The 25,464-nt window shown below is 43.7% G+C and overlaps 2 protein-coding genes across 8 annotated transcripts in view; both read left to right on the forward strand.

The window, feature by feature from the left end:
* nhsa (Nance-Horan syndrome a (congenital cataracts and dental anomalies)) overlaps positions 1-16,100 on the forward strand; it is a 55,580-nt gene extending 39,480 nt beyond the window's left edge. Inside the window, exons 2-10 of one of the 7 annotated variants that reach the window (XM_017423511.3) lie at positions 3,629-3,781; positions 4,094-4,212; positions 5,005-5,055; positions 5,274-5,336; positions 6,777-6,969; positions 8,438-8,569; positions 9,113-11,872; positions 12,191-12,317; positions 12,396-16,100. In XM_017423511.3, coding sequence (XP_017279000.1) covers positions 3,629-3,781; positions 4,094-4,212; positions 5,005-5,055; positions 5,274-5,336; positions 6,777-6,969; positions 8,438-8,569; positions 9,113-11,872; positions 12,191-12,317; positions 12,396-13,020 — 4,223 coding nt within the window. In that variant the 3' untranslated portion in view covers positions 13,021-16,100. Of the gene's footprint in view, positions 1-3,628; positions 3,782-4,093; positions 4,213-5,004; positions 5,056-5,273; positions 5,337-5,970; positions 6,055-6,776; positions 6,970-8,437; positions 8,570-9,112; positions 11,873-12,190; positions 12,318-12,395 lie in introns of those variants that run through there. The other 6 variants (XM_017423512.3, XM_017423516.3, XM_017423514.3 and 3 more) reach the window with 6 other exon arrangements.
* A 5,758-nt stretch (positions 16,101-21,858) lies between these two features.
* zmp:0000001174 (retinoic acid-induced protein 2) overlaps positions 21,859-25,464 on the forward strand; it is a 10,110-nt gene continuing 6,504 nt past the window's right edge. Inside the window, exon 1 of the mRNA XM_017423387.3 lies at positions 21,859-22,018. The gene's annotated coding sequence lies outside the window, so the exon portion shown is untranslated. The remainder of the gene's footprint in view (positions 22,019-25,464) is intronic.

The following is a 25,464-nucleotide window of genomic DNA, read 5'->3' on the forward strand; positions in this document are numbered from 1 at the left end:
GGGGTAATCCTGCTGCACATGAAGAGGAGGAGGAGGCTGCTGGAGATAATAGGGTGTGGGATTTCAGCTCTCGGAACGACGCTCAACAGAGCTGACACGTCGGGGAAAGTGTTCCTTGTCTTAAAGAGAGGTGAGAGGAAAATTCAAGAAAGAGTGTCAGGAACACTGCGGTGTTAAGCCCGTGTAGCTGTGCTGGAGGTCACTCAGAGTCCACGTTGAAGGGAATAACCCAGCCATTTATCAACAATTAACATCTTACCTGTTGGAGATGGCTCTTTGTGCAGCCTCAGCTTGGTGGAACAGAGTTTAGTTCTGACTAGACTGACGAGCTAACCGCTAGTCCAAACACAGCCATGAAGTTTTACGGTGATTTGCGAGCGCAGCATCAGCGAGCGGTAGCACTTCCTGTGCAGCCTGGGTTCACTTTTGGCAGAAATTTCTACCAAAGTAACCGTGCAGTGTAAAAGCCGAAGACAATGTAAAAGGTTTAAATAATAGGATTCACACGAGCTGCTGTGACATGTTAACGTTTGGAGGTGTTTTAACACAACAAAATCTTCTATGACAAGCTAAGGATGGCTAGTCGGAGCGGGCCCACTTCCAGAACAGATTTTGCCGTCTTAAAGCAACTCTAGTCTTCAAAGTTTCACCGCAATTTATGCAAACACTGTTAGTTAAACCTCTATGTCACTCTTAATTTCCCATTATTATTAGTTATTGCAGCAGAAATATTATGACTACAGCCCAGGCTACACCGGAAGTGCTACAGCTTGATGGTGCTTTTTGCTACATTTGCTTGCAAATAATGTATGTAGACGTCGACAGCAGCAAAAAGGCGTATTGAAAATCGCACTTACATGAACCACTGTGTAATTATGAGTTATTTTGAGACAGCTGCATTGGGACTAGCCATTTGGTCAGATTGTTCAAAGAGCTACCTGCAACAGGTTAGATGTTGATTGTTCATAAAAAGAATTTCCCCACTTCAGAATGGTGAAAATATCTGTTTAAAAGAAGGAGGAAGCTGTTGTGTTTTCTTTGGCCTCGTTCGGAGCTGAGCCCAAAATTAGCATTAAAAGCGTTCCCGCGTGGATATCAGTTTTATAACAGCTTCTCTGAAAGCCTCTCATGCAGAATTTAAAGATGAGCCTGAAGTGATGCGGGGAGGGGGGTGGGGTAAGTTAGACGAAGGAAGATAAAAACTGTAGAGAGCCCCGTCCAGCGTCTCTGTTGTTTATGTTGTCGTTCAATGACTTTTCAGTGTGCTGGAGACGCCGGGGGTGTCACAACAGGGCCAGCAGTTCATTTCTCAGCAGGAAGGCAGGGAGGAGGAGGAGGAGGAGGAGGAGGAGGACAGTGTCGAACCTTCCCGACACTCCGCAGCTGACTCCTTATCTGACAGCAGCGCTCAGCTGAAATCCATTAAACCCTGATCCAAGTGACTCCTGAAACCCCGCCAGTGTTGGTGGCGCTTCACGCAGAACACACAGCAGATAAAAGGAAACAGGAAGCAGCCCGTTCCCGGGTGCTTTCACTCAGATCACACTAATGAGAATCAGGCGATTCAAACGTGTCACAACTCTTTATACCTCGCCGGTTGTGGATAGCTGCTTGAGCAACCTGAAGTTCTGAGAAACAGGAGTTGAACTCTGAGCAGATTGACGAGCTGATGGCTAGTCTGAATACAGCCAAGACCAAAGTGGATTGCTGGCCTGTGAAAACAACTAGTCTTCAATATTTCATATTGGCTATTTCAAAAACATTTACGCTGCCTTCAGTTACTCTCGTCTCTCTGGAAACATGCTTACTTCTTGAGAAATTGAAACTTGTTTCAGTTTGTAACACGAAATAGATGGCAGGGTAAAGGTGGATACATGAATTTATGAAACCGATGAGATTTTAAAGCCTTAAAGCCCCCCGGGGGTGTCACAACAGGGCCAGCAGTTCACACACACACACACAATTATAGTGATGTTTCCTAACCTAATTCAGTAACAAAATATATATATTTATCTTCTCACAGAATCTAATTAATTCATTAAAGGAAAATAAAGGATTATTAGGGATTTATTTCACCGGCCTCCCTTTGAAGTCAGTTTTCTTTATTTTAACTAAACATTTATAGACAGTTTCGATGAAACACAAAGTAATAGTTAACAAATGAGACGGGTCACAGGCCAGCAGGGGTCAAAGGTCAACACGTTGAGGTCCCTCTGGTGTGCTTCATGTAAAACGTCGGGTCGTCGGAGGAACAGATGAAGTGTTTGGGTGTGTTTGTTGGAAGAATCCCTCAGCGTGTGCAGCAGTGGGTCCGTCTGACCTCAGAGGCGCACACACACGCACACACACACACACACACACTGTATTTCAGCAAAACTGGCAGGTCAAGGACAAGCTCAGAAATATCCACCAGGTGGGAAAAGACTGACACGTGTGAAGCTAAAAACCACCTTTTTTTTTTTTTTTTTTTTGTCATATGTGAGTCACGACTGACACTTCCTTGTTGTGTCGAACCTATTGGGCTTTTTTTAGTTTTGTTTTGTTTTACATCACTTTTACATATTTTCCTTGTGAGCTCCTTCTGTGTGTACCTAAAAGCAGTGTGTCCAAACAAGCAGCAGCACAAACAGCTTCTCTAAACTTCAAACTTGTCCCTTTAATCCAGCACCTTTGAGCATTCAGTGTAATCTGACACCTGCTCTGTAACCTTAGGAGGTGTCTGTGTGTGTGTGTGTGTGTGTGTGTGTGTGTGTAGTGGGTAGTAGTTCAGGTACTGGTCAAGGTTTGCAGGATGAGAGTCACAAAATCAGGTTGCATTAATACGAGAATTATTTTAAAATCCTAAAACATTTTTATCACCCACAATAAAGACACTCGGTCACCTGTGTGCTTGTCCATGTGTTTGACTTTCTGTCTGTTAGCAAAATATCTCAACAACCACTGGATGGATTTTAATTAAACTCCTAATAAATTTGGATGTACATCTACAGCTCATTAATATTTGGAGTCAGCTCGATTCAAGATGGACGCTGCAGCTAATCAACCTTTGCGAACGCAAACATAGCCATAACCCAGGTTATTTTACAAATAATGAGTTCAAATTTGCTGTGATAGTAGCTGAGACTCATCCCCAACTCATACTCTGAGCTCTAACAGATCATGTGAGGACTTTGTGTAAAACTGTGGCATTAAAAATGGGAGTCAACGCTTCATATCTGTTGGCAAAATATCTCGTGAAGTATTGAAGGGATTTTAATAAAACTCTCAGCAAGCAATCATTGGCTGTACATCTACAGCTGATTAACTTTTGGAGTCGACCTGATTCAAGAGGGCTGCTACAGCTAATTGACAGTGTTAAACATAAAAATGCTTATAACTCAGTCAGTTTTACGAATAATGAGTTAAGATTTTGCGCAGCAGTAGCTGAGAGTCCTGCCCAGCATATATTCTAAGTGCTAACAGATCCACCTCAAATACAAAAGTTGAAGTCTAAGCAATCCAAGATGACATCCATCCTTCTTATTCATTCCTCTATAGATGGTAAAGAAACGTCAGGTTGTAACACGGGTTTAGTTTGGAGTTTAACAACAAACGTTCCGCTGACCCTGTTCCTGTGTTCCTCTGACAGCTGCGTCCGACCTGGATGTGGAGAGCAAGCTGACGGCACACTTCCGAGTTCCCCGGCTGCAGCAGAGGAATGTTTTACACCCCTCCACCCGGCCAGCATGTGTAGAAGAGCTTCACCAGCAGCCCAGCCTCAGCTTGTGGTCCTTCAACCGAGGTGAGCCCCCACCCGCCAGCACCACCTCGCAACAGATTAGTTTGGACTATGTCACTGTGTTTCACTTAACTTTTATCTAGAACCCTCTTGTTCGGACGAATCCCTCTGCTTTCTGTCTTCTTCTGCCCTCTAGTGGAGGCATTTTGCAAGTGCGCCCCAACGTGTGGAGTTCAAACAGCCAAGCTTCTGCCTACTATAAATAGAATAATATTATGTTGTGGGTTTTTTCTTCTTTTTTTGTTTTTGACAAACTGAATTGAGTAACGCTCCCTGACAAGTGTGTTTCGGTTTGTGTTTTCATGTGTTTTTCAGATCTCCAGAGGAGTCGGTCCGGAAGCAGGGAGCAGAGAGCAGACATTTCAGCTTTGCCCCCGATGCCCGCGTCCCCGTCCCCTCCCATCATCGTGAGGCAAGACGACAGGGGGACAACGGTGAGACTTCTGTCTTCTGGTCTGAACCAAACAGCTTCGAACTGCAATCAGTGCATTAGCTTATTAGGAACGAGTCCTTTTTGTAAAGACTTTGCTAAATTAAAGGAATTTGTGTAAAGAAAAAAAGATTAAAACAACATATCTTAAAAGGCAAACTGTGCAAAATGTCTCTTCTCTTGCACTTGAAAAGATATTTCAGCTATTTTGAAGTGGGGTTCTGTTAAAGCTCAGAACACCACAAGCTAAGGGCTAGTCCAAGTGGAGCAAAGACCAAAGTGGATCACTTCTGACCTAAAACAACCTCGGTCTCGAAAGTTTTGTGGTAGCTCATGCCGTTTCATCGGCTTTTATATTGTCGTCAGATTTCATTACAGTTATTCAGACAGAATTCTGCGCAAAAAAGTGGCTAGCTGTAACTTTCAATGCAGCTTGAGGTCAGTTCTGGCAGGAATTTCATGCCTCTTCTGCCAAAGTAATTGTTTCAGCAGAAACTGGTGGCAGTATAAAGGTTTAAGTAATAGCGCTCGCATTTGCTCCTCGCTCTGTAACTTTTTTTTCTCCAAAACGAGCTCATTCAAAGAGCTATCTCCAACAGGTAAGATATTAATTGGTCATAACTTTTTCCCAAATACATACATTTTAAACACATTTGATGCTTTTGAGTCACTGTGAACTTAAAGTTGGGACAGATTATTGCTTTATTTTGTGTTCATATTTTTTAATGTTAAGCCTTGAAAATGACGGTAGAATTTTGTTTTGTTTTGTTTGTTTGTTTGTTCTTCTTCCGAGCAGCCAGAGAAGCATTTTAAAGATGCGAGCACACAGTTAGCAGCACCAGCTCAGGTGAAGATGAGCGCAGACTGTGTTCATGATGTGTGTCTCCCGTTGTTGTCCGTGCAGAGAATGGACCGTTCCTGTTTCATCTGGATCAGTGCAGCCCTGACTCCCATATGTGTCACATGACCTCTGTCTGTGTTTTCCGCTCGTGCTTGATATCTCCGTGTTCACATCAGTCATTTGTTTACATGTCTTGTCGTTTTGTTTTTCGCCCTGCCATTCAGTTCGAACCCACCCGCTCGCCCTCCCCCACCGAATGCTGCCGCCTCTCCCCCTGGAAGCGAAAGGTATCGGCCCTGCCCGGCCGCCCTCCAACTTGGTTTTGGCGTGCACCTTCTAACGCTCCACCTCGCCTGCTCTCTGTTCGTTCTAATTTCGTTCTGAAACGCATGCTTTCTAAAAGCGGGGCGGCATCTTGCAGTGAAGCAGAGCGCCGCTTACAGTTTTGTTGTTTGGGTGGAAGTTTGAAGTATGTGAGGAATGTGTGTGTGTGTGTGTGTCAGGGCCACAGCCTCACCAGCCTGGGTTCCTCTAATGACACGGTTTGACGTCTGAAAGCTTGCGCCTGTGATTACCCATGATCCCTCTGTGCTGTGGCTTTTTCCCCACTGCCAGGCTGACGTCCTCATGTCCCCAGGCCCCCACCTTGAGTTTGAGTTTGTTCTACCAAAACAACTTGATGCCAATCATAAAGATAGGAATGAGCTAAACAGTGCCACTCCTCCTTTTTTTTCACCTCTAGATTCTCCGACACTCCTCAAACTGCTCTCCCTTATTTTATTTATTTATTTTTTTCCCCCTTTCTAGTTTCCAAGGAGATCGGTTTCCTTTGTAACCGAGGGTTTTGTCAGGGTCTCATTGGTCTGCCGAGCACAAAGGCTCGAGAACTGGCTTTAAAGGGGTCGGGGGTGGAGAGGGAGGGCGGGCGACTTTTTGAGTGTTGGAGGTGGGAACCAGTTCAGCCTGAGAATCACTCCCAGTTTCACATGTGTCTGAAAGCTCGAGGTAAGTTGTCCTGTTTGTAGAAGTGATAGGTGCTGTGGATTTGGAAGGCAGTGGAAAAAGGATCTGGGCTCGTCTAAGTGTGTGTGTGTGTGTGTGTTGGGTGCAGTGATTGATTCTGAAGCTCGGAGGAATGTTACTGTAAAGCATTTCCTTCCCAAAACCATTTTTGGAGACCCGTCACTGTGTCAGAGACTCGTAGAGGGGCCATGGATTTTCACAGCATGAGCTAAGACTTTCCACAGCAGCAGGTCGTCACTACCATACGTCTTCTTTTCTTTTTTTTCTCTTTTTTTTCCTTAAAAACCAAAAGTAGTAGAGTGTCTGTGTGTGTGTGTGTCATGGTTTTATTGGTCCGAGGTTTCTGTAGGTTTGAATACTTTTCTCTTTTTTTTTTTTTTTTTAACTAAAGCCCCAAATGCATGAAACGTTTCCTATGCTTTCCATTCTCACTAACTCTGAAGCATGGTTTTTATTGTCTGCACTCGTTCAGTTTGTTGCACTCTAGTGTAGATTCTGGTGGATTGATTTGCCTCGGCTCAGAGCGCAGGCAGCCTGCAGATAATCCCAACACTCACCTCTTTCTCAGACGAGAGTTTATTCCCTAACTTCAAATCGCGGGACTCTACGCCCTTCTTCTCTCTTAAAGCTGACTTCAGTCATTTTTAATCTCTCTGCTGCGCCACCTCTAACAGCCTAACCATGCAAATATCCATCTGTTGCAGGCTGCGCCCACTGACCCCGACACTGACGGGGTGGCCCTAGGTCACCGGTCTAAGTTTCCCATCCCTAACATCCCCTCCACCCTGGACAAGCAGACTAACTGGTCTAGAGCTCTTCCGCTGCCAACCCCAGAGGAGAGAATGAAAAGCAATACCCAAGTCATCACTTCATGCATCATCCCTATTAACGTGACCGGTAAATTCAAACCACCGAAAAGCTTTCATTTTTCACCTGCTCACTGAGAAAACAACAAAGACTCGAGTTCATACATTAGCCGTCCACCTCGTGCCCCCGCCTCGCTCTCAGTGGTTCCCATTGGTTCATTTCTCGTGGTAGTTTAATAGTTTGATGGAATTATGGAGTTAGGAATGATAAATATTCCTAAAAGCATTGATTTGGACCCACACGTGTGCTTTTGTTTCAACCCTTACCTTACTTAAAAATAAAAACAGTTTGGATTTTTGGATCTCTTAATTATAATTTTTTAATTGTTCCTTATTGTCCTAACCAGTGGTTCTAACCAGAAAATAGACAGTTATCAGGCATAATAAAAGAGATTTAGAGATGTTGCTGGCTTTGCAAACTACTACTTTAGCTAATTGGTGAGCACACAGATGGTACATCAGTGTTTTTGTCCGATTCAGAGGGACAAAAACAGTTTAAATCTTTTAAATCTAATGATAGTAATGTGAGCTTTACAGGTGGTTGGCTGAGCTAGCGCCTTCCCTGAAGCTGCTCAGCTAAATTGTACAAAAACAAGCTTTAGTATTGTCAAAGAACTCAAATTTTAGATTTTTTTTATTTTATTTTAGACGACAGTTTTTAATAGTAGCCATGAGAGTTGTGAGGAAGCTAACAAACAAATTGAAACATAATGTCTCTTCACTCTCATTAAAGCTATACTTTATGTGTACTTGTTAGCTTTCTTTATTTAAAAAGACACTTAAAGGGGAAACCTTTTTTTTTTACTATAAAACTTCATTTCTAATGACGTGGATAGTCGCTCTGAATGTGCAAGTCATGCTTTGTGTCCAGTTAGCCCTCGTTTCTGGTGCTTTGACACTTTGTGCCGGCAGTCGCAAAGAGAGGGGACACACCGTGACACGAATGCCAATTAGTTTTGTTCGAGCCGCTGAAAAGATCTGCTTGATGTTATTTACTGCCGCCCTCGTCGACTCAAAAGGAGAGCTGTACATCAGCGCAGGCTGGGTCAGAGACAGTTGAGGGTGCAAAACAAAACAAAACAAAAATGCACATTGTGAGCAGAGGCCTGCGATTGCTATGGTGCTGAAAGCCCTGAGTTCCCGTCACATGATAGTCATGATGTGATGGAGGGGCGGCAGGGAGATGAGGAGGTAAACTTTTGCATTCAGAGCACAGTTTCCTTCTTTTAGCTTGTAAAGCCAGCACTGTTTTTTTGCCATTTGTTTTTGTACATTTTTTATGTTAGTTATAAAAAGCAGAACGATCTAAGCCAGCCACCATATAACAGTGGCTTTATGTCCCCTTAGATCTATAACTGCCTCCTCTAGATGCTATTTTTGCATTTTAGTTCACTCGACTGTCACATTTTCTTCTTTTTATGACAGCGTGGAAGTTAAAGAAAGCAGCTCTGCCGCTGCCACTAAACAAAGATCCCTCACATGTCCTGTCTCTGTTGCAGGGCTTGGCTTTGACAGAGATGCTAGTGTGCGCTGCTCGCTTGTTCACTCACAGTCTTTGCTTCAGAGGAGACGGAAGCTGAGGAGACGGAGGACCGTTGCAAGCTTTCCCCGACAGGTGCAACAAGACTTAGGTAGGTTCTTTGTCTATTTTACCCCCCCCCCCCCCCTGAGTCGGAAACAGGGGATGCCTGAAAAATATTCCCTACGACTACTCACATTAAAGTAATGCTGTGTTCAGGTTTTTTCTGTAATGTTTTACACGCTGCCTCAAGTCAGTTAAGGTTTTAATTAAATTGTGTGGCGTTTTTTTAAGCTAGACCCTGAGCCCTTTTTCTGTTTCAAATGGTGATGGACATTTAGGTCAGACAGGAGTCGTGGATTGGGATGTTTTCAGACAATGCTGTGATCTGTAGTGAGTACAGGCAGCAGGTGGAAGACAGACTGAAGAGGTGATGGGATTTGTGACACAAGGAGAGCTGCAAGACAGAAAGAGAAGGTTTACAAGATGGTAGTGAGACCTGCTATGAAGTTTAAATTGACTTTAGAGAAAATGAGATATGAGATAAACTAATCCTACAGATAGAGTTGTGACCTGTATAATCTTGTTCAACCCTTTAAACACATTGCTACAAGTTTTTTTCCGTTCTCATGTGTAAACTGCGCTCCTTCCCCAGACTCTGATGACTCTCCTGGTTCCCGGGAGCGGACAGTGATAGTTCACGTCTCTCCGGATGTGACGCCTTCCAGCGAGGAGCTGTCCAGCCATCTCAACACCAGAGACTCGGGCTGCCAGACGGAAGATTTTCTGATCTCAGGAGCACCGTCTCGGCGGAGGGTCAGGGTCCACAGAGGCCAGGGAAGGTCCCTCTTACTGTCCCACTCGGCAGGCAACATCTCGTGCCTATCGGACAGCGCCGACACCATGTTCACAGCCTCGGTGGCAGTTCACCTGCGCTCACGGAGTCTGCCCAGAGACAGCAGCCGGATGATTGACAACGGGCAGAATGACAGCGAGGACGAGGAGGAGCTTTCCCCCTTTAACACCGAGGGCTTCCTGCCCGGACAGAGGGAGAGGATCCTGAAGGATGAAGAAGAGAGTACCCATGACCAGGCCATGGGGGGCCTGAAGTACAAGCAGCTGTCAGAGAGTCCGGAGCGCAGCTGGATGGAGCGAACCCGAGCTCAGCTGCCCAGAAACATGGGCAGCTGTGAGATCTCGTCGAGCTCTGACACCTTCAGCAGCCCCATCCACTCTGTCTCGGCTGCAGGGGGGCTGGCAGGCCAGATGGACCATAAGGACGAGCACCAGTCCTCCAGTGGGAACTGGAGTGGGAGCAGTTCCACCTGCCCCTCCCAGACATCCGAAACAATCCCCCCTGCGGCCTCCCCTCCTCTGACCGGCTCGTCACACTGTGACTCCGAGCTCTCTCTTAACGTTGCCCCTCACGCCAACGATGAGCAGACCAGCTTCACATTGGACCACTACCAGGGCCTCAGGACCCAGCGGGCCGGCTCCTTCTCCTCGACAGCTATGGATATTTTAGAGGAAGTCGGAGTTAGCACAGCCGTGGAAGGGGACTGGGGCTACCCCCCCGCGAAGCCCTTCTCTTCTCAGGGTTTCAGTCCTGAGCCGAGCAGAGAGGCTGAGAGCAGCCTGGGCTGTCCCAGCTTCACCAGCATGGCCACCTGCGAGAGCAGCTTCTCCGACAAGCCGCCGTCAGAAAAAGCGGACACCGTCTCACACTACTCCGTAGACACCGAAGGTTACTACACCTCCATGCACTTTGACTGTGGTCTGAAAGGGAGCAGAAGCTTCACCTATAACTATGCATCCTCCGGTTCTGACTACGCTCTCTCGGAGATCGGTGGTCACCTGACTCTGGGGAGACGCTGCCTCTCCTTAAGGAAACCAAAGGTGAAGCCGTCTCCACCAAAGAGGAGTTCCTCTTTAAGGAAAATATGCAGTGAGGGAAACATCCCTGAAAAGAATAAACCAAAGATTACACACAGGCAGCAGCTTCCTCTGTCTTCCAAGGAGAGGAAAATGCAGCTGGCGCTGTTCGGCTTACAAGGTCACATAGAAAACTCTGCTTTAGTCAGGGAGCCCCTTGCGGTCTGGGAAGTGGAGAACTCGGCTGAACTACCTGATTTAGGTGTATTAAGCTCCAAAAATGCCCAATCATTTAAAGACGAAGGTGTTGTGCAGTCAGACTATGCAGATCTCTGGCTCCTTAATGATCTAAAATCCAGTGATCCCTACAGATCCTTGTCGAACTCTAGCACGGCTACAGGTACGACTGTGATTGAATGCATCAAGTCCCAGGAGGGCTCCGAGTCCCAGACGTCCCAGTCCGGCTCCAGAGCCACCACCCCTTCACTCCCATCAGTAGAAGGAGATTTCAAGCTGACCTCCCCGGAGAAGCTGGCAGGCCTGGTGAGCCCGTCGAGCGGCTACTCCAGCCAGTCAGAAACCCCCACCTCCTCGTTTCCCTCCACCTTTTTTCCCGGGCCGCTGTCACCAGCGAGTGGCAAGAGGAAGCCCAAAGTCCCAGAGAGGAAGTCCTCTCTTTCGTCGCGGTCTCTGCAGTCACGCTCCTGCAAGGATGGAGCAACGTCGAAGCGAGATCTGGAGCTGCCAGTGATTCCTCCTTCTCACCTGGACCTAAGTGCCCTTCACAGCGTTAGCAACAAGGCTTCAGCTTACAGGACCCAGACTGAAAACGCTCATCAAAACAAGCAAGAAGATGGAGTCATGTCCAAACCCGTAGAGGCGTTCAACGCCCACGCACTGTCCATCACACCCTCTGTGCTGCAGTCAGTCCAGCTTCAACCTGTCAATAGGAAACACGAGGATGAAAACAAAACAGTTTGTCATGCTGTGAATTTCACCAGTTCCAAGTCCCTGGAGTTCAGGAGACCTCCTTTGCACGAGTCATATCATCATGACGAATCTATAAAGGAGTTGAGTAAATCAGTGTTTACCTCGGACGAAGAGGTCAGGACCGAAGAGAGCCACGACCAGAACCAAGGGGCTCCTTTAGAGATCACGACAACTGGCGGGCTCCTTTCAGAATCATGTTTAGACGTTCCTGAGACACTCACTGGTCATGAGAGAGAGCCGCGCACAGAGTCACCGGTCACATCCATCTGCTTGGAGGACTCACATCGGGAGCCATGGCCGCAGCAGCAGAGCGAACCGTCTGAAGAAGAAACGTGTCCCACCCGTCCTGTTCTGCACAGCTCCCCCAAGAGATCCGGCAGTCTGGATAAAGTGCCCGCCGCCGACAGCCTGCTGGAGACGTCCCAGGAGAGCTCGATCAGCAACGACAGCAGCATCGACGTGGAAAACGACTCATCGGGGGTTTCGGCCGAGAGTGCCTCGCAGGACGGGAGAGATGAATCCGCGGAGGAGATGGAGGATTCTGTCTGTAAAGGTACTATGTCTCAGTCACTCATACTTCCTCCCATCGTCTGGGTCAGGAAAATAATACAAGTAAAAGTAGCTGTGTCACAAAACATGTAAAGTGTAACCAGGCAGTGTAACTCTCTGATAGAAAAGTAAGGTGATATCTATAAATCAATATTGAATCTGTGGAATCTTTGATTTTTTCACATTATTTTTGCAACAGACAGTTTTTCTACCAAGTTGTTCTGACTAGCTCCCTCTAGAGAACTGTTTCAAACGGTTCCTGCTGCAGGTAAGATATTGATTAGTGCACCCTATATACTGAAAGCTGTTAAATGTTTGTTAGCAGACTCCATTACCAGTGAAAACTCTGTGTCTGCACTGCACAATGAGTCGAAACCAGAGGACGACAGTGTGTTCCTATCGCCCACCAAGTCCCGCACCACTGAGGATCTGTTCGCTATGATCCACAGGTGAGTGTTTGTATCGTCAGTCTGTTTGTCTCCCCTCCGGGGTAACAGAGAACGTCACCAAACTGTCATCTCCCACAGGTCCAAGAGGAAAGTGTTGGGGAGGAAAGACTCCGCTGAGGTGGCCGTGCGGAACCGCCTCTGCGCTTCATTGGGGAACGTCCCACCCAGCAGTAGTATCAGTTCCCCAGTGCCAGTCGCACCGCCCTCCCCCGCTGCAACCCCTCCAGGCTCACACCGAGTCTCGGGTCCCATCTACAGGAACGCAAAGAAGTCCAGCACCTCCAGCGAAGAGTTCAAACTGCTGCTGCTCAAGAAGGGCAGCCGCTCAGACTCCAGTTACCGCATGTCAGCGGCAGAGATCCTCAAGAGTCCCATCGCCGCTAAATCCCCCGGAGACTCCCTGAGCGAGTCCCCCAGACAGCCGGAGGAGCCTGCCTCCCCCCTGCAGCTGCTCCAGTCGGGACAAGACCAGCTCTTCAGCCCTTACCCCAAAGCTAACTCCGAGGGCTTCTCCCCGAAATCCTTCCTCACGTCTGCTGCTTCCAGGCAGGGCCGCTCCAGAATCCCGCCGCCCGCCAGCAGCAGCCGCTACAGCAGCCGCAGCCGCTTGTACTCCGCCCCCATGCAGGCCATCTCCGAGGGGGAGACGGAAAACTCGGACGGAAGCCCCCACGATGACCGCTCGTCGCAGGGCTCCACATAGAAAAAAAAAGAGAAATCATTCAATATGTTTACATCAAAAACTAACGGACCAGAAAGATCATTTATATAGATAAAAGACAGGAGCGTAAAGAAATCCTTTTAATAAGTCATAAATCAGAATAGTTTTCTTTTTGATAATTTTGTCCACTAAATTTTGTTCTATACAATCTATATTTTTTTAAAAAATAGCATCTTTACTACTGAAAAAATGCTCTTTTATAAAACAGGTCAGAAACCAAAATAGTCTGCATTTGCATTCTGTAGGAAAAAAAAACATTTTATAAGCTAATAAAAAAAAAAAATATTCAGAGCACAACAGTTTTAAAATAATCTTATTTTAGTAAATAAAAGCAAACTTCTAAAAGCCATGATTGAGCCACCCAGCTTGTTGCCTTCCTTTCAGCTCTTCGTGTCGCAACTTTTCTCTCCTGCTGTTGACTTTTCCTCCACAATAAAACTAAGAGCTCGTTTTGGCATCTGCTATTTGACGCTATGTATTCTGGGAATACCTACGCAAGTAGCTCGTTTATCTCTTGAAGACTGTCAAGTCGCTTTTTGCTCCTCGATCCGTCAGAACATCACGAATCCCTCTTAGCTTCTTGTTTCTTGGAAATCTTTTATCGGATGCAGCCGAACGCTTCAAAATTGTAGATTCGTCATACAATAACTGAGTCGGGAACTGTCAACCTGACAGTCCGTGGGGACGTGACAGGAGCAGGTGTTAGGAAAGATAAAAAAAAAAGTGATCTAAAAGCTGGAGGAGGTGAAATCGCAGAGACAAAAAGAAGGTTGTGTATTTAAAAAAAAATCTGTTTTTTTTTGGGTTTTGCTGATTTGGTGCGTTTAGGAGTAGTTGAAAGAGGCGAGTGGAAAGTGCTGAGGAGGATTAAATATGCCTTACAAGAAGAGACAAGAAGTGTTTGTTTTAGGGGACTTAAATCCAACAGAGGACGTTAAACACAAACCAGGTTATCATAAAAATCAGTTTAGGACTTTGGCATTTGCTGCTGTCCAAAAATATATAACTTTGATGTTTTCTGTGTCGAGAAACAATCTAAATGTATTTATTTTTCTACCTGACAGAAAGTCAGTCAGTTTGCCCTCTGGTTTGGCTTACATCCCTAAATAACCCAAATCTGAGCTGTTAACAGTGAACTGCTGATATTTTTAATGACGAGTTTTATTCAAATACCTATTTTGTTAAAGACAAAATACATTTTATATGAGATTTGACAACACTGGTTGCAGAGACAAACCGGAAAGAAACTCTGAAGTATCACAGAACTTTGTATGAAATAAGCTACACATAAGATTTCAGTTTTAACTCAAGCTCTCTGGGTCAGTTGTTTTGGTCCCAAGTATAACAATACATGTATTTTTAAAGTGCATTTGTGTTCAATGTAGTGTTGGCATTCAAAAAATATGCAAATCTGACAGAATTCTTGAAGCCATAATGGTAAATATGCTGTAGGCACCCTGCCAGAGCCAGCTGAATTTAGGCTTTAATGGCCTTCCATACAATTTTCCACATTTAACAGGGAGCACAATGAGTTAAAGGAGCAGTTTGGACGTTTTGAAGTGGGGCTCTCTAGAAAGAAAATGCACAAATAAAGTCCTAACTGTTGCATATAACTCTTTGAGCGACTTAAGTGTGAAGAAATTGTGTTTAAACAGGCAAACTAGACTGAATGCAGCCAAAATCAATGTAGTTGCCGCCATCTTAAAACAACGCCAATCTCCTCGAGCTCAGACTGTTTTATTCTATAAGCCATTACACCTTTGTCACTTTCTTGTTACATTATTCTTTACATGGAATTCTGAAGTCATAGCAGCAGCTAGCAGTAGCACTTCTGATGCAGCCTGGGGCTCTTCGGCAGTAATGTTTAAATGTCCCGCTACAATATGCAGTGTTTGAAGCTTGGAGAGCAACTTTACAGTTATTCTACCGCTAAGTGTTGCTTCTGCTAATTGCTCTGGCAAAAACCCCACAAAATTTAATGCAATGAGAAACCGACGGTGCTACAATGCTTCATAAATTAGCAAGCGCATAATGCGCTTTGAAATTATTTTAAGTTGAATTAGGATCATTTAAGGAGACAGTAATCTATTTTTGTTTTGGCTTCTTTCACGCTAGCCTTTAGCTCATCAACCAGGTCAGACATGAACGATTGTTTCTCCAAATGTAAAACTCTACAAAAATAACCAGGCGTTCTCATGAATGGCTGTAAAACCTTTAAGACTGGAGTTGTTTTAAGGTGGCAGCAGTCCAGCCGTTAGCTCACCCGTTCTGTCTGACTTAAACCTAAACGAAGGGCGTCCAAAGAGACAAGATATAAAGATGTTTTGTTGTTCGTAACCTTTCCAGGGAGCCCCACTTCAAAATGTCAAAACTACTCTTTAAAAACCTTCATTCCTTTTTCTTTTATACTACTTTTTGCATTGATAATGTGATGTTTGCGAGGTTTCTTGCTGCTTGCTGTACCTGGAGTTATTTATACACCTTTCATGCTCGAGCTGTTCAACTTTTCCTGAACCTGTTTCACACTCTGATACACTTCTTTATAAGTGGTAAACATAGATGCTTCTACCAAAGGCTAGAAATAAGTACAAGACAAGTTTGTGACATTGGACTGTTTTTTTGTTTTTTTTTTCCCCCTTTTCTTTCTTTATATTTCTTGACTGAAACGTTCCTGAAAATGCAAATCAGAACAGTCACAGTAAAGTTCATGGTACTAAATGCATTTAAATAAGATTTCAAATCAACCTCTATAAAATGTACTGTAGGTGTTTTTTGACAAGCTAATAACGGCTTGTAAATACTTGTAAATACAACAACTTTGAAATGTCGCAAAAGTTATCTGATTGTTTCTATTGTAAAAAACGTTTTCGAAGTTTACATGGATTTCAACCTTTTGTATATTTTTGAGTTGTGGAACACTATGTCATGTATTTATTTTTTAGTAAGCATTGTGGAAATCCTGTAGCAAATCCTATTAAAGCCCACTGCTATAGCGCAACAAGCTGCTTAGCAATTGTGTATAAACAGATAAATAAATGTGACTGATTTGAAAATCCCTATTATCATTCTGTGTGCTTGTTTGTGTTGGGTTTAATGCCATTTTAAGTTCAAATTCAAGATTTTATTTTTCAATTTACGCATCAAAAGTCATTATTCTAGCTAAGTTGTTTGTAACCTAGCACACTATAAAGATCACACATCCAGACAGTTTGGAACCCAGAAAACCAAATAGAGGAGCGTGGTTTTTATCATTAGTTTATCTCATATGTTTAGAGACAGTGGGATTATTAGGCTCAGCAATGCAAAATAAATGTCAGAATGTCAAACTAGTTGGGCATCGTTTGCTACTAAAATCTAACCTGAGATCACAGGAATTGCAATCACAATTTGGAAAACTTTGCAATTTTGTGTAATCAGACCTGCATTACAATCAGCTGTCTTCTCAAAGATCCTTTAAAATGGACTTAGGCGAAGTGGAAAAACTGTTCTGTGGTCAGATGAATCAAAAATTGAAGGTTTTTTTTTTTGGAAACTATGAACATTATGTCCTCTGTACTAAAGAAGAGAAGGAACATCCAGCCTGTTATCAGTGCACAGTTCAAAAGCCAGCCTCTCTGATGGTATGGGGGTGCATTACTGCCTAAGGCATGGCCAGCTGACATATCTGGAAAGGTACCACCAATGCAGAGAAGTATATGCAGAATATCCAGACCTCTCACCAACTGAAAACATTTGGCGACTTGAAGACCCAATGAAGACCCAGGACTGTAGAAGAGCTGGAATCCTCAATCAGACCAGAATGGGACAAAGATCACCTCCAAAACCTTCACCACTGATTTGAGATGTGTTGCAACCATCTAGTTTTGACCACTTTTTGTTTTCTCCTAAAAATGGTAGTTTTCTCCATTGTGAGCAAAATTGGTTTACAAGTATCTGAATTGGGGTTGTAAAATCAAACTGTATATTGACATGCTAATTTCTGACAGACAGACAGACAGACAGACAGACAGACAGACAGACAGATTTCATTGTTTATTGATTGTTGTTGTTGTTTTTCAGACATGTATATATATATATATATAGTGTGTAGGTTCCACGTTTGGCTCTCAGTTCCAGGTTGAGGGGCGAGGAATCAAGAGCTGCTCTAAATAAAAAAGTGGATGAGGATGAGTTACAAAATGTAATGTCAAGTAATTTCCCCAGATGGAGAAATAAATAGGACATTTGAATGTTGGTGCTACATCCGAACACGTTGGAGGCTTTCAATGAAAGAAAAACAACAATAACATGATGCTTATCTTTGTTTGCTTATGATGAACATCGATCCCTATGTGCAGAGTCTAGTTTAGGAAAAACTGTAATCAGAAAACAGACATGCTGGTCCTACCCTGATCCTACTGTTCAGGCAGAAGTACTTATGGTGGTATGTAGTTTTAGCCTGCTCTTTTAGAGTGTGTTTGTTATTTTTAATGAAATTGTGCATATTTGACCATTTGACTTGTTAAACTGTGTGGTTTGCACTAAACAACATCTCAGAGAACTTTATTGGTGGCCACATATGGACGATTTGGTCTACACAGTCTGCTAGTGTTTCGCCTGCCCCGTCAAAACCTGTCAAATTTCTAGAGGGTCCATTTGAAGATGAAGTTTATGACTGCAGGTTTGCCGTCATATTTCCTGATTACTTCAGTAAGTGGCCTGAAGTATCATTTACTTTTAATGCTACAACAAACACGTCATGGCGTTCCTAGGTTCTGTATTAACATATAAAGTAAACCCTTTTACCATCACATCTGATAATGAACCACAGTTTACATCTTCTGCTTTTGCTGACTTCATGAATGAACATGGCATTAAGCACATCAGAACAAGTGGATAGCATCCTCAGGTGAAGGGAGGTGTGGAACACTTTACCGGAGAGCTAAAAGTCTCCATTCAGGCAGCACAAGCTACACAACAACCCTGGAAGCCTGCACTTACTGAAATGCTTCACAGCTACCAGGCTTTACTTTATTGCACAACTGGTGAATCCTCCTTCCAGCTTCTCAGAGAAATACTAGTGAGGACAAAACTGCATATTGTACCTCCAATGGACAATACTACAATTTTAGAAAAAGAAAGTGGTTCTTTAACAAGCCGAAAGTACACAATGTATAAACATGAGGAGAGGAGCCAAATCTACAAAAGTCACTGTTGGAGCTACAGTCAGAGTGAAGAAACCTTTTCATATGGGAAAAGGAGAGATCCAGTACAGCAATCCTTTATCAGTACAGTAGGAGACTGAACTGAGTTTATTCATTCTCAGTGACAGGAGAAGATGAAATGTAGCCTGACTTTCCCTTTGCCCAAATGAAACACCGAAGACTGATGCAGCAGAGGAACCCCTCATCCCAAAACAGGCACCAAAACAAACTGTTCTACAAAGGGAAAGACTTGCACCGATATGGACAAAAGAATATGTGATGAAATAAGTTTGTTGTAAAAAAAATGATTTGTGGAAAAAAGTTGAGAATGTGAACTAAGGTCTTGTGAGTCTGAGATAATTTCAATTGTAATATTCGATGTTTTGTGTTTTATGAAGAAGACTTTATTTGCAATTAATGGCACCTTTGCCAACTAAAAATAACAGATAAATTGCAGATACTTTATTTTGCATTACAGTAGGGTAAATTTTCAGAGACAATGGTTGATTAAGGTATAATTTGTATTTCTTTTCTGAGGTTAACATACACATTATAAAATAGATATATTGCTGTGATCCCAGTACAACCTCTGCTTATTAAAAATGAGAATGTTTTTGGTACCAGGGGAGATGTTGTGTTCTGAGGTTTACACAGTGAATGCCGTTATGTTGCTTCTTGTCACTAGATGGCACTGTTGTGACACCATAGAGCAGAAGTCTGTGTTAAAAGAACTGCAGAAGAAGAATGAGACTGACCAGACTTCTGTCTTGGCGTTTGGTGTGGTGGCACACCCTCTGTAATTTTCATTTACAACTGCTACAACACACTGACTTTTAAAGAAAATGTTTTTTATTCAGTTTGAATTACAACCAAAGGCAGAGCTGGCTGAAGTTAAATCAGTTATGCTAGCACAAAAATGTTATGAATTAGAGAAACAAGCTTAAACTTATTTTTAATCACATGATGCAGTGTTTATTTTCTTTACTGAACAAATTACAGTCATTTATTGTTTAGAAAGGGGAAAATATCTGCTCAGTGATTCCTAAAAACTGAATTCAAGATGAGCTCAAGTTTGTCATTTTGTTAAGGACACCAATACATAAACATTGATGTGTCCCTGTTATTATTTGCCTGTTATTCTTTCATTTCAAGAATTTTGATTTGCTACTTTGGAAAAACCCATGCAAAATGTATAACAAAACAAGCAGCTTGATCAGGAATTGTGTGCTCTGACTTTTGGTAGCGGGACTTTCTGCAGTAAAGAAATTTGCAAAAACAGATGGAAAAAAAACCAAAAAACTTTCAAAATCCAAACTCTCATTGACTTCCACTGGGTCTGAGCTCAGAATGTTCAGGATTAAAATGCCTGTACCACCAACAGAACCAGTACATACTGTTCAGAGTTTAAAGTGAATTTAATTTCTTTGTCATGGTTTGATGTATCGGGAGGGAAATAATCCATTAAAGTTCCGTTGTTTTTACCCCCTCACAAACTAACAGATTAAGCAGCAGTAATGTCTTTATGATTTCTATATGCAAACACGTCTCTATTATTTACTGACCAAAGGTTGACGCATCTAATTTTAGCTACATGGGAATCTTTTTGTTGTTTTTAAAAGACAAAATAGAACAAAAACTCAGGAACAGCTAAGCACACGGCAAACACATTCAGTCTAGAGCTGAGGTGTGTTTTCATGTGGCTGACTACAGGGACGCTCACGGGAGATGTAACCACACCAAAGCCATGCCACCAGGGTAAGATTGTGAGGCTCATTATAGCGCATTAAAGAGCATCCCTGCAGAACAATGAGAGGCCCTGAGGCGGGGCCCAAGGCTGGCTGGGATTGATATGGAAACCCAGGGGATTCTGCTCGGGCCTGCCTCTACCCTCAGCTGCCAAACATCATCCTCCTCTGCTCCTGTCATCAGCAAGTCAGGCTAACATCATCCAGAGTTGGCTAAAAAAGAAAGATAAGTCCAGACTATTGGCGTACAGACAGCTTTAATGTATCAAACTGATCTAATGTGGGTTCATTGTGAATAAATCTTTTTGTTTCAAGACATCAGGGTTTATAATTGAACCACCAGACTTTATGCTACGACTGGAAACATTTTATTTGGATCATATCAGATCAAACTGAAATTAAAGAAGAGATGATAAATTTGCTTAATTGTTTTATGCAAAGGAAGGTCAAGTTTGTACAGCATATGCGTAAATGTATCTCATCCACAAAGGGTTTAAAAATACTAAATAAATGAATAGTTAAATAAACTGACTTTGACATTTATAAGCTCCTGTTTATAAATTTAATTCTCGAAAATGTAACCTCATTACCTCTAACACTGTTTTTAAACATAAAAGCTGTTCAAATAAGGCAAACTTACTGAAACCACTTTATAAAATTTTTTTTTTTCCTTTGCAATTGGCGAGGTAGGTAAAATTTGTAAAATATTAATAAAATGATGCAAAAAAAAGAAAAACAAATAAATAAATAAATAATAAATGCATGAATAAATAATTATATATAAAAGTAGCAAACACATAAATGTAGTCTGATGAAACTACTTTATTTATCTTTATTCATTTATTTTTAAATATGAAGGCAGGTAAAAATATGAGACAAAATGTATTTTAGTGTTTAACATACTGATTTCAAATGCTTCAAAATGATTAAATAAATAGATGTAGTATGGTATTGCTACTTTGTGGAAATCAGACAAAAACAGAAGGTAAATCTACCGTGTAAAGAAAATCTAAAGACTTTAATGTGCATGTGTAAATTTACAAATGCACGCTTCCCATGCTGCTTTCAAATGCTCTTAAATAAAAAATAAACAGTGTAGATCTACTACTTTTACACATCTAAAAAGAAATAATAAGGCAAACAATATTAATTTATCTATTCATTTCAGTTGTTCTCTTCAAACTATAATGGCAGGTAAAAATAGTAATGCATGAGGGTGACTTTACTTTATAGTGCTTTGTGTATTGATTTAAAATGCACTTAAATAAAAAAAAACATAAATACATGATTAATATTAAAGCACACAGAGCGCAAACCTTCTCTAAGGCAACAGCGGGATTAAAACATAGTGCGATCTGGATGATAATCTGGATCAGCACCAGAATGTGATCCATTGTTTTTTGTAACAACCCGAACATTTCCTGAAAATTTCCTCCCAATCTGTTCATCAGTTTTTACCTGATCTTTGCTAACAGACAGACAGACAAACCAACGGACACAACCGGAAACTGAAGGGTCACATGTAGGAGCAGAGAGAAGGTTTTAACAAAGGGGCTACCTGTGACCTTTGACCCCATGAACCTTGAAATCAACAGACATCATCTTTGACCTAAGAGGTGTCCAGCTGTGCAGTTTGACATTCTTCCATGACACTGTTATATAGACAGAGCGCAGGAAAGAAAGATAAAATAGTAATGTGAAATAAAACTATTTATTCCGCTGATTGCAAATATATTCTGAGATTAGATCTTTGAATGTGTTAGGATGACCTTATTAGCAGGTAGTTGATGTGTGTTTATGAAGTAACATTGTTATTATCTGTCGCTCCCCCCTCCCCCTCCCCTCTTTGTGAGAGAGGCGGGGGGAGGGGGGACTGTGCTGCGCGCGCAGCCTCAGCCCGGAGTCGCTTCGTCGGAGCCGCAGAGAGGAGATAAATGTGGAGCTCATCTTCTCAGCTGCGAGGACTCCTGCTCTCCTTCCTTTGTGACTTCAGGCGGAGCGGGCTGAGAGGAGGAGGAGGGCTCGGGCTCTGGTTCTGGTTCCGTTCGGAGGGTGAGTTCGTGTTCGCGTTTGACGCGAAAGCCTGCATTTAAAGGCAGAATTGGAGAAAACAGGGTGGCGGTGGTGATGGTGGGGGATGAAACGGGCTGAGCTGGGGCTTCTTATCCTGCTAGCATGCTGCTGACATGTTGATGTCGCTAAGCTGCTGTCTGTCCCGGGTCCACAAAGCGAACCCGACCCTGACAGCTCAGCCCCCAGTCAGGGTTTGACAGCTCCCGCCGGCAGGGGAGGGAGGCTGCTGCTGAACCCAGCCGGCCTCAGCCTCCTGCTGGGGACACGGACGGACCGAGCCGGTACCAGGGAGGATATCCCGGGATGAACCAGGCAGCATTGGGTCAGGGTTCTGCTGCAGCCTTGGCAGCAGAACAGCACATCAGAGATACACGGCAACAACTAACTCCTCTGCTTGGTGTTTCTGTGCGTCTCATTAGCTAGATGTCGTTGCAACAACAACAAAAAATAAAATTAAAAAAAGCAGCAGTGAAGAGCAGCCATAAAAAAAGATCTAACTGAATTAGACAGCACATTGCATTCTGGGTAATGGCACCAGCCCTAGTAGGAGACAAGGGTGGTATTTTACAGGGGTTGCAGCTGCTGGAAGCTTAAAACTGCAAGAAAATTGTGACAAGATAGGTGGAATTTTCCGTTGCAGTCTCACTGAATTTTGGTTTTGTAAGCAGCCGCATTTTAAGATGCCAGTTTTTTTTTTTTTTTTTTTTTGTGAATCACAGCTCGCAGCACTGTATTCCACGTTACATTACTTTGTTGCCCATCTCCGCCTCTGCCCTGCTCCTCCAGCTTCTCCCACGTCTGCCCTTTAACGTTTCTGAAGCAAAGCGTGCCTTTTCGACCTGAACGTTCAGGGCTGAAAGCCTTGCATGTTTTCGGTCATAACAAGAGGGTGCAGGGGTCAAAATAAAGCTCTTAATGGTTTAGACTTTATTGAAACTAAAATGAGACGGGTTCAGGATGCCCGTGGCAAGAATGCAGCCATTTTAGGGGGTGGAAACCTTTTGAAAACGTTCACAATTCGAGCAAACGAGACCGCCAGACTCTGCGACTCAAGCGAGGCAATTGAGACATTTGAAAGACTCCCCCTGTGAATGCTGTTTGCCAGCTCGTCACCAGCAAACACAGCCCCGCTGCAGCCAAACAGAGAAGACGACTACTAAAGAAAATGAAAAGAACTTGCCAGGAAGAATATCTCTACTTTTGGCAAATGTCAACAGAGGCCGGGGCTCCTCGTATTGAGAGATACGATCCATACAAGGTTTCGAACAGAACTCATCTGTGATCCTGACCTGCTGCTACATTTCATATCACGTCTGCATGCCTCGTACTTTTGTTTACCACAATACAAATAATTCCAAAGCAAATATGGAGCACAAGGAAAGCATTCCCTGACTGAGTGCCTGTCATGAAACCAACATCTACAAATTAATCCACATAACAAAGGCATTTTGGTTCAAGATAATGTGAGCAGAACTATTTATGTCTTTCACCTAGCCTCAGATTTTCATGCAGGCCTTTTTATTTACTTGTTTAGCTTTAATCCGATCAGGTCTTTAGTAATATTTGTTTTGTCTACAGGGACTTATTTGGCCTTAGCTCACTCACTCACCTGGCAGGAACTTGACTTTTGTCGTGCAGGTCTGTTGGTGCGAATCCATTTTGAAATGGTGGCCAGTTGTTGCACAATGGCGCCTCAAGCAGCGGGGGTCCTGGTGGTCACCGTAATGAACTCGTCGTGGCGTCCAGAGGACTTGTCAGCAAATGGGAAGCTAATCTGCGCTGATGCCAAAAGGAGCACGCGTCACGGCGGGAGTCTGCGTGTCGCTCTGATGAGATGTAATTGGCTCGTGGAGCGGGGGTGGGGTGGGGGTGGTGTTGATGCAGATGACCTTTAGCTCGTCTGCCGGGCTCTCCATCCATCCCGGACGCTTTTGTTTCCTCTGGTAAAATAAACCTGTAACAAGAGAGGTTTCTGTGGAGAGGGGGGGAAAAAGAGGTCCGTGTGAAGTATTTGGACCTGCAGAGCAGCGTAATGGAGTTGAAATTAGGGGTTGTTGTTTTCTCTCTGCTTTTGACTCTCTATAGTGTACATTTAATCACTGAGGCAAGCAGGGGGGAAGAAAAGGAGGAAATGTGGAAATGATTACAGTAAAAGGGACAGGGGAGGGATCTCATTTGGCTCTCTGTTGGGTCTCTTCTTGCCTATTCACTCAATTAGCTCTTGCTGGCTTGGGAGCTCAGAGCTCTTGCAGATGAGATTTACAGACGCAAGCGCGTCTCTTATTTACGCCGTGTTTAAACGTCCCCCGCCTTCGTACAAACATGCGACTACAAGTCCGCCTGGGTCGCGTTTGATTAATTCCTCTCCGCTCTGCAAAACTGTCGCCGCCACAAACTCGAAGGCCCTAAAACTCGAAAGCTATTTGCCGATGAGGTTCAGTTTAACTCTCCTGCATTCAAACGACGCTGTTGGGGGGGGGGGTCTTTCTTTGCCCTTTCCTTTTCTGAGTCAACACAGAGGTAAAGGGAAATCGCCGAGGCAGATAACGTAGCAGGAGGGAAAAAAAAAAACAACAGAAGATGACCATGGGCCTCTGTGTACTTTGGATCGCTGCGGAGCGAGCTGGGTAAACTTCCTACTCCTGCTCGCTGTTCTCACATGATTCAAGGGAAGTGGGGGGGGGGGAGGAATCAGTGACCTGTGAGCCATCGTGGAGGCCGAAAGAGGAGGGGAAACCAATGGACTCGTCAACCAGAATGGTGATTACTGCTCAGCATTGGAGCAGAAACTCTTACTGAAGCTGTTCTGACAAGAAAAGAGGCTAGAGGTCCTTAAAGGAATACATTCCCCTCCACCTTGTACACCACAGTTGCAAACAAAGCTCTTGTGTGATTTGTTAGCACTCGGAGTATGTTTTGGGGAGGACTCTCAGCTACCACCACAGCAAATCTCAGCTCGATAGCAGCAGAAACGACTCCATTATAGCCATTTTTGTGTTTCTGTGTATCTGTGGCAGCCATCTTGAATCTGCACGACTCCCAAAGTTAATCAGTTCTGGATGTACTTCTAATCATTACTTTCTTAAGAGTTTTATTGGTCCGTGAGATAATTCGCTAACAGTCAAACGAACTGACACAGGCAGTTACATGATCACCCGCCTTTCGTGACAGCAGGGGATAACAAAGTACCTCAACCCTGGCCTTTAAGCTAAAATGAGCCGAGTCATATTTTCTCTAAGTCCTCTCGGAGGACAGAATATTTACGACAGTATGAAAGTGAACCAAGAATGACTTCTTTCATATCTTGTCGTGTCACAGACCTCATGACCGCGCTATCAAGCAGGAAATATCTTGCCTCCAATTTCCTGGAATGCAAGAAAGAGCACAGCATCCAAACAGTGTGTGTGTGTGTGTGTGTGTGTGTG

This window comes from Kryptolebias marmoratus, linkage group LG24 (assembly GCF_001649575.2).
Source record: "Kryptolebias marmoratus isolate JLee-2015 linkage group LG24, ASM164957v2, whole genome shotgun sequence".
Lineage (NCBI taxonomy): Eukaryota > Metazoa > Chordata > Actinopteri > Cyprinodontiformes > Rivulidae > Kryptolebias > Kryptolebias marmoratus.